This window comes from Apium graveolens, chromosome 7, assembly GCF_009905375.1.
Source record: "Apium graveolens cultivar Ventura chromosome 7, ASM990537v1, whole genome shotgun sequence".
Lineage (NCBI taxonomy): Eukaryota > Viridiplantae > Streptophyta > Magnoliopsida > Apiales > Apiaceae > Apium > Apium graveolens.
The window spans coordinates 95,338,843-95,348,290 of NC_133653.1; the positions used below are offsets into that span (position 1 = coordinate 95,338,843).

The 9,448-nt window shown below is 39.0% G+C and overlaps 1 protein-coding gene across 1 annotated transcript; it reads left to right on the top strand.

Moving 5' to 3' along the window:
• Nucleotides 1-518: 518 nt before the first annotated feature.
• On the top strand, nt 519-8,017 carry LOC141673885 (uncharacterized). Its single transcript, XM_074480613.1, has 2 exons — nt 519-591; nt 7,392-8,017. The coding sequence occupies exons 1-2, from the start codon at nt 519-521 to the stop codon at nt 8,015-8,017; spliced, it is 699 nt and encodes a 232-aa protein (XP_074336714.1).
• Nucleotides 8,018-9,448: the final 1,431 nt, after the last annotated feature.

Here is a 9,448-nt window from a genome sequence, read left to right on the forward strand (position 1 = left end):
CATATCACCGGTAACAATGACACTAGGGTCAAACTAGATCAACTTCATCAAACTAGATATGAACCCTCTGCTCTTTTGAAGGAAGGCATCAAGGACTCAGTTTAAGCCACATTTGGTTCTTCTACTTCAAGTTCTCACCAACCAATGTCAACATCCAAAAACTTGCAAATTCAAGATCTTGAGTCTCAAGTCTCCACCTTACAGTATTCAAATGATTCATTAACATCTCAAGTCTCTCAACTCACAACTCTGGTACAAAGTCAACAGGGTGACATCAAGACTCTGGTGGACTCCCACAAGCATCTTTAAATGCAAAATTCAGTAGCTTTGAGAGCCATCATGGCTGCTCTAAACATTCCATTGCCTGCAATTCCAGAAGCTGTTAGGCCTAAAATCCCTACACCTTTCATCTTACCTGCTAATAAGACTAAGGGGAGATAGAGGCTAGGTTGCTAAGATCATCTATCCAAGCATAAAAAGGCAAATCCAAGGAAACTGAACAGCAAGTTGATGTTGGAATGGAGAGGCTACTAAAAGCAGCAGAGGGACCTAGTCTAAGCAGAGACAGTAAATTTCCTAAGGGTGATCATGGTAACTGTGGATGGTTTTCAAGAAAGAAGAATTATTGTCAACATAAATGACTCTGGGGTAGATAGGTGTATGCAGGTGTCCCTTAATTATCTCATAACAAGAAGGACATCTGAATTGGACATTCTGATCAACAAAGTCAACAGAGTGATTCAAGAAGACACTCTCTTGCTAAATGAATTGAAGAAGGCTCAAGTAGCTGCTTTTCCAGAAGCATATCTACAAGCAAGCAAGGGAGTGGAATACATCTGTTCAACCACCAAATATTGCAAACATTTTCAAATTCCAAAGCAATGTGTCATGGCAAACAAAAAGTTGATGATGACTCTGGAGACAGACTTAAAGACGAAGCAGTACAACACTGTTGAAGATGAAGACATGATCAAGTTGCTGGGGAGATATCTGAAAGATCCTGAAACCAAGTTGCCCAAAACTCAAATGAATACTAATGATGACTTGGATGATGATGAGCAGAAGAAAGATGATCAAAAACCTTCTGGCTCAAATCCAATTCAATCTACCAAGGAAACTGGCAGCAAAGTAGAAGACAAGAAAAGAGATGAGAAGAAGAGGGGAGATGAAAGAAGAAAGAAGAAGAGGGAAGATGGTGAAGGCGCTAAGAAAAATGTCCTACCAATCCTGTAGTGCCCCAAAATCCGTGGTTAGGGATCTAGGAGGCCACGCTATCTTGAATCATGTATAACACTTATCTCGTACAATAATATATAAATACTCACACCTTTACTACCCCACACTTATCTACACACACACACACACATACACTTACAGGTTATTATCTTGGAAACGAACCATTCATTACTAGGTTATATCAATCCACAAGTGATAATTATTACAATCCCAAAAGTGATTAAGTCTTACAGCGGAAATAACCTTTACGTAAATTTAGACCGTCGGCCAAATATACGTTTCTTATTTATTATCTTACATAAGTCATACTTGTAAGTAAGTCGGATTAAAAATAATTAAAAGCCAATCCAGCTTATTTGGTCTACCTGAGGTACAACACCAAACATCCTACAGAACAGCTGGCCGTTTCCTACCCGTTTCCTGGCTGTGAGTTTCATGATAGGCATCTTGATTCACTTTTGTGTTGTGTCAATATAAGAAAATAAGTGTGAGCTATAATACCCAGCATAATAATGTACAGTATGAAATGATTGTATGATAAACTCAAGTATAATTCCATATACGATAGATATGTTTATTCAAAAATAGTTTTCCTCGGTGATACACACCTTCTTTCGAAAACAATTTTTGTGTGGACTTATTATCCTGCGAATACCTTAATGGTAAACCCGACACTTAGGCTTGGGTTATGGTATTGCATCACAATTCAAATTGGAAGAATTTAGGATATTCACTGGAGCCACCGCATACGATGATCAGTCGTACTACGGAAATAATAACCTTTTCTACTAGTAGAAGGACGACACCTTCGTATCCCGGTTATCACCCTTGCCGCATACGGGCTATGTGTCCCATTTCGGGTATACACACACTTCGTAGGTCCTTAGGTACATATAGTAACGTCTCCCACGGCACTGGCAGTCTCCCCAGTACACCAAGTACTGGATCTCTACCCTCCCTTGTCCTTTAAAAAATCCTATCATATCCCAAGAACTCGTACTCCTCGAGTTCCCAAAGAATTTAGCTTATTGATAGGCACAACTCATGTTGCTAGTATGTATATATATATATATATGTACTTCAGAGAATTTTTGGGGGAAGTACTAAGATAATGTGAGTTGACCGTTGTCAACAGAAAATAAATGAGGGGGAGTTTCTTTAGAAACTATATTCAAAATATTTAAAATAGGTCGAGATAATATTCTTCGACGATTTGAAATTATTCGAATGATTTTTTAAAGTTCAGAAGGTATTTTAAATTAGATTTTATATTTTTTAAATCATATTAAATTATTTACAAATATTTAATAATTAAATAATAATTATTAAATAATTAAACCTCAAATAATTATATATTTTAAAAGAATATTTGAAATAATATTCGTCAACTAATTTATGTTGGAATAGTTAAAGTAATCCTTAATAATATACTTAATCGAGTTTGAAATAAATAATTATTGGAGAATAATTTTCTTATTGTAAATGAATAACTGAAATAATATTCATTATTCGAATAATAAAATATAGTTGAGGGTATACGATCTTTGGAAATCGTTTTAACTAAATTCGAGGTATTTTAATATTTCGCAAGTGAACATCAAGTCCCTTGAAATAAAACAAGTACGGACTTTAATCGTCCAAAACACCTCCGGAATGATTCCCTGGTTTTTATTTTAAAACTCCGACCGACTTTCAGTCTTATAATTATACATCACGCTCATGGCGGTGTTAAAATATTTTACGACATATATACATCGTAACACAATCACTATTTACGCAAAAACTCAAATACTTAGTATCATGGAAAGCATGGCATTTATGCAAAAGATAGTAAAATAATCATTTCACAACACAACAGTAAATGGAGTTGGGTTCGTAAACTTTCCTAGGTACTTTGAGGTGGAGGATGCTTAGGGCCCGCTCGGAAATCTATAATCATAAACATATATCGTTTCGTTAGATCCCGTTCTTATTTATGGCGACTTGTACATACGCGCTACTTATTAATCATTCTCGCAACTCATTTTACTCTTATTATTCCTTTAAGTACTCATTCATGTCACGGTCACTTTCTTTTCGAAATCCTTTATGTCCATTTACATTTCCATTGTCGGCTCCGCTTATGATTTCTAATGGTTTTCTAATCGCGCGGCCTTGGTTCCGATATTTTTGTAAAATTGAAAAATCTTTATTTTCACTTGAAATTTTTATAGACTTTAATGAACTCTATTTATTACTATCTGTAAAAATTTCATGATCTTTGAATATTTATTAAGTCAATCATTTCTATTCCCAAAATTCGTAATTCGTAGCAATTTTTGTCGCATAAATCATTTTTACTAAAACGGTCATAACTTTTGGTCCGTAAATCGGAATCAAGCGATTCAAGAGCCTAAAAGATCCTCATAACATTTTATATCATAATCAAGTGTAAATTTTCAAGTAACTACAGTTTATACATTCGGTAACTTCTGCAGAAACGTTATGTTGAGTTTTGTTCGTTTTAGCGAGGTTATGATTATGATCCAAGTTTTGTTTACGTCTTAAATCATTATACCACCATCAACAATCATCAAATCATCATCTCAACACTAACTCCTCTCAGTAACATTATGTTCTTGAGGCAACAATCATCAAACTTAGAACTAATTAACTAAACATTAAGATTACAATAAATCAATCAATAAAACTAAGTTTATAACTAGGATTTCAAAGGTTCTTGAAACTTAAACCTTAAATAAAAATTAGGCAAAGATTTTGATATGGATAGAAAATATATCCTAAAGACACATTAAATATCACATTACTTGCACTTGGGCTTCTTGTCCAAAAAGTCCAATACAGACGTGTCTGGTCCAAGCTTCATAGCAAACATGTCTGGTCCAAGGCTTCATAACAGGCCTATGACGGCCCAAACATCCAAATCCCACCAGCAGAGGTTGTCCAAGTCCACGATCCTGAGTTGTTCGCGGACTAGGCCCAATACAGCTGGAAGAGAAGATATGTGTGTGTTCTAAACGGACTCAAAGTCTTACATAGAAGGTTCTGGATCTCCTTCCTTAAGGGGATTCCTAATTACCATCTAAGTTGGAGACTTGTCTGCCAAGTCTCCCAACAGAAGTCTAACCCTAGACTCAACTCTATATAAAGGGCTCTACCCCTCAATCAGAACTACGTTTTTGGCTTGATTCTCTACAATACAGAGATACGTAGGCATCTTGCAAGGATCGATAGTCCCGAACGCAAGAGCAGCCATTAAAACTCGAAGCTCACCAACCCTAGCATTAAATACTAAAGTACTCAGGTTTTTATTCCACTACATTTGGGGCCGTCTGTGGGAATCTTACAACAACCATGGTAAACACACGGAGCAAAAGCACTAGTGGGATAGACACTCATGTCCCATCACGAACAATCACATCAGTAGTGGAAGTACCACCCCACTAAACTTATGCCTCCACCCAAGGAGGAACCCTAGTAGGGGAAACTGAGGCTCGGCCACAAGGGAAGAATCCCCCGGCTCCTCAAGGGACGAATCCCCAACTTCAGCAGCTGCGTGCACCGGTGAACTCTCAACCCCTTGGGTATGAGTACTCGACAATTGTGACTACTAACCCCCCTTACGGGATGCCTCTATACCTCGAAGTTGGAGGGAGTGGGCACTCTGGTAGGAGTGAAGCACAAGGGCGGACGCCCCAATACATATGTGGCTTGGCTCCTATTCCGGAGGATCAAGAATTCTCTGGACCTTATACTGAAAGAGACTCCGAGTCGTCAGATGATGATGTTGCTCCAAGAAGGAGGCGTGCTGAGAAGGAACCGATGGATGACATTGAACAACATTCTGGGAGCACTCAAGGGATGAATCCCCAAGATGTTCAAGAGAGGATCAGGGCTCATGAAGCAGAGATCCAAAGGCTGAAGCGAGACTAGGAGACACATCTGGCCCCAAGACCCTCACTTGTTCTAAGGCGGAGAAATCCTCCTTCAATCATAGACCTAGATGGTCCAATACCAAGAAGGGCAGCTGCCCCAGGGCTGATCTAAGTGATCTTATGCCCCTAGGTGATCCTGATGATCCAAACCCACCATTCACTGATGAGATAATGAATGCTCGTATCTCAAGGAAGTTCAAAATGCCCACCATCAAAGCATATGATGGTACTGGCAACCCCGCTAATCATGTCAGGACATTCTCTAACGCCCTGTTGTTACAGCCCGTAAATGATACTATTAAGTGTCAGGCCTTCCCTCAAACCCTATCGAGCATGGCTCAAAGGTGGTACAGTCGTCTGCCCCCAAAATCTATTGGATCTTTTAAGGACTTGAGTCAAGCTTTTATCAAGCAGTTCATAAGTGGCAGAGTGTGGCGCCCTCCAAACCCGGGTCAGAAGTTTGGGGTCCACAACATATACACAATATATAAACCTGTATAAGAAATATTATTTGCAATGATCCTGCTTCACATAACCACGGATCGCAACAGGTTAAAGTATGAAAACAAGCCACAACCTTAACTTTTATTACATCGTACCAAATCCCAACTAATTTAACTTACAACTGATAATGAAATTATTCTTACAATCTTATTATCTCACTACTATATGAAGCTTCTGCTAGCTCGATCCAACTCAAACTGGAATCCTAGTTCGCACTTTGGACTGAGGAACTTCACTATCATCCATATCCTTTTTAACTGTAAAATATATAAAAAGATTCGCAAGAGTGAGCTAACTAGCTCACCAAGTCACAATAACAATAATAGAGGCTAAACAATGATCAAACGAGATGATTCAAAGGAATCAAGTTTCTTCTTAAACAATCAATAGAATTGGATATTCATTTTAAGTTTTTTTTTTTAAAAAGCAAGGTTAGGCTACTGATCAGTCACGCACTAACCCCGAGCAAAGCTCACAGCACTGCTCTAACTACTGGATCCAAGGCACACATTGGCCTAACTTGACCATTGATATGGTCTGACCATGAATCTGGTCCACATAAAGAAAACTATCCAATTCTAAAGCAGTTCAATATGATAAACAATATAATTCAATAAAACCGGATCATAATCAATAACAATAAAACATTTGTATAAGAGCGCACTTAAAATAAATCCAGAAAATCCCGAAAATAATCTTAAAATGTTAGAAATATCCCGAAGTAAATAAAAACGTAAATTTCAAAATTTTAAATAATTTCTGAAACGCAATTTATACCCGATTTTAGCAATTAAATGAATCGACGCGCGGGTGGAATTAATCCCCAAAAATTCCAAAATAATTTTAAAATTCTCGAAATATTCCAAACATAAATAAATATGTGTTTCATAATTTTTGAAGAATTTCAGAATTAACTATGTATTTTACAAATAAAAGTAATCAGAAAATCATTTAAAGATAAATATTCAATAAAATATTGATTTCTCAATTTTATAAAATCCTAAAAATAATTATTGTAATTATAAAATCATAAACAAAATTTAAGAAACATTTCCAATATTTATGCAAATAAATTTGCACTAAATCCACTTTTAAAAGTGAAAACAATTCAATACGATCCCATAATTAATCGCGCGGACAACCCGGCACACCATAAATCACATATGGATAATAATCAGACAACACATAGCGGTCAAAACCAACACGCATATTTTATTTATTTAATAATTTTCATAATTACATAATTAAATAATTCAAAAATACACGAGTCATACAGAGTGCACGAGAAGAGCTCAGCATCTCTCATGGGTATAGTCCAAGGAGCAAAGGAGTCCTTGAGAGAGTATTTGAATCGATTTATGAAGGAGGATTTGAAGGTCCCTGATCTTGATGATAAAGTAGCTATGATAGCCCTATAGCAGGGGACTAAAGATGAGTTCTTTAAGATGTCCTTGGCTAAGCGCCCTCCCGAAAGCATGCTGTAGCTCCAGGAAAGAGCTGGGAAATATATTAAGGTGGAGGAAAGTATGAAGAAGATAGATGTGAGTAACGAACCTACATGGAACAAGAACCGGAAGACGGATTAGGAGTATAATGCCAAGGACAAGTATCCATGAATTGGCAAAAACTCTGACTCCTCTTCTTCTAAGAAGAATCAGCAACCAAGGTTCGCTGAATATGCAAGGTTGAATGCTCCACGGAGCCAAATCCTTATAGAAATTGAGAAGGATAAGGACTTCAAATGGCCGAAGCCACTAAGGGGAGACCCCGATAAAAGAGACAAGAGTCGGTACTGTAGGTTTCATAAGGATGTCGGTCATGATACTGATGATTGTAGGAAACTTAGGGATGAGATTGAGTATCTAATCCGAAGGGGAAAGTTTGGACGTTTCACCAAGGGTGAGGAGGCCGGAGGCCAAAAGAGAGATAATGATGGAAGAGATGACGATCGACGGGGTAACGACAGAGATCGCAACCCACAGCCCCGAGGGCCAGTAATCAATATGATCTCAGGAGGACCTATAGCAGCTGATACTACAAGGAACTCCCGAAAGGCTTATGCAAGAGAAGTGATGAGCATAGTTGGGGAGTCGTCTAAGCTTTCTAAGTCAGAGATGACGCTTGAATTTGGTGACCCAGACCTTGAAGGTTTCAAATTTCCTCAGGATGATCCTTTGGTTATCACTCCGATAATTGGAAATTGTCTTGTTATGAGGGTCCTAGTGGACAATGGAGCTGTCGTGGACATTCTGTTCTATGATACATTCATAAGGATGGGCTACAATAGTTCTCAGCTATCTCCGTCCGACGCACCCATCTACGGGTTTAACCATGTGGAATGAAAAGTCGAAGGAGCAATACAACTTCCCGTAACTATCGGGGAAGAGCCCAGGGAGACCACGTAGATGTTGAACTTTCAGGTTGTCAAGGTAGCCTCTACTTACAATTCTACCATCGGTAGAACAGGGATCCATGCTTTTAAAGTTGTGCCCTCAACCTACCACATGGTATTGAAGTTCCCAACTAGAAATGGTGCTGGAGGAGCAAGGGGAGATCAGAAGATGGCCCGCAGTTGCTATGTTGTTGCACTTAGGCCCGATGGAATAGGGGGCAGGTCCTCCCCATAGAAGACATGGATGTCTGAGAAAATGATGAACTGCGAGGAAAGCCAGCCGAGGACTTGGTCCCAATTCCTTTAGACCCCTTAGACCCGGAAAAGGTCACGTACATGGGGGCATCTCTGGATAAGCCCTTGAAGGTTCGAATGACAACTTTCCTCCAGGAAAACAATGATGTATTTGCTTGGACAGCAGCTGATATGCCCGGGATTGACCCAAACCTTATAACTCATAGGTTGAACGTTGATCCAACTCGGAAGGCTGTGAAGTAAAAGAAGAGAACCTACGCCCCTGATAGGCTGGAAGCCATTAAGCAGGAGGTCGAGAAACTTATAGAAGCTGTATTTATTAAGGAAGTGCAATTCCCTGAATGGTTGACTAATCCTGTAATGGTCAAGAAGGCCAATGGAAAGTGGAGGATGTGCATTGACTTCACTGATTTGAATGATGCTTGTCCCAAAGACTGTTACCCCTACCAAGGATTGATACCCTGATCAATGACACTTGCTGGACATGAGATGCTAAGCTTCATGGATGGCTTCAGTGGTGATAATCAAATCAGAATGCATAAGGATGACACCCCTAAGGTATCTTTCATAATCGACTTTGGTGTATTTTGTTATCTTGTTATGGCTTTTGGACTTAAGAATGCAGGAGCTACTTACCAAAGACTGGTAAACAAGATATTTACCCATCTAATTGGGAAGACCATGGAGGTCTATATCAATGACATGTTAGTAAAAAGCCTAAATAAGGACGATCATATTAGTCACCTCAGAGAGGCATTTGAAGTGCTAAGGCACCACAAGATGATGTTAAACCCCGCCAAGTGTGCTTTTGGGGTTGGGTCTGGAAAATTCTTGGGTCATATGGTCTCTAAGAGGGGGATAGAGGACAATCCCGACAAGATCAAAGACATCCTAGACATGGAGCCACCATGCTCCATCAAGGACGTTCAGAAGCTGACAGGGAGAATCGTAACTTTAGGGAGGTTCATCTCCAAGTCTGGAGACAAATGCCTGCCCTTTTTCAAAACCCTTAAGAAGGTGAAGGACTTTGAATGGACAACTGAGAGCCAAGAAGCCTTTGAAAAACTGAAGAAGTACATGACCGAAGCCCCGTTGTTGGCTAAACCAAGTCTGGAGGACATTCTTT

Bases quoted from the DNA above. Each gene is read 5' to 3' on its own strand.
- LOC141673885 (XM_074480613.1), top strand. From the start codon at position 519: ATGGAGAGGCTACTAAAAGCAGCAGAGGGACCTAGTCTAAGCAGAGAC. The intron at 592-7,391 runs GTAACTGTGGAT...AAATCCTTATAG, and splicing joins ATTTCCTAAGGGTGATCATG to AAATTGAGAAGGATAAGGAC.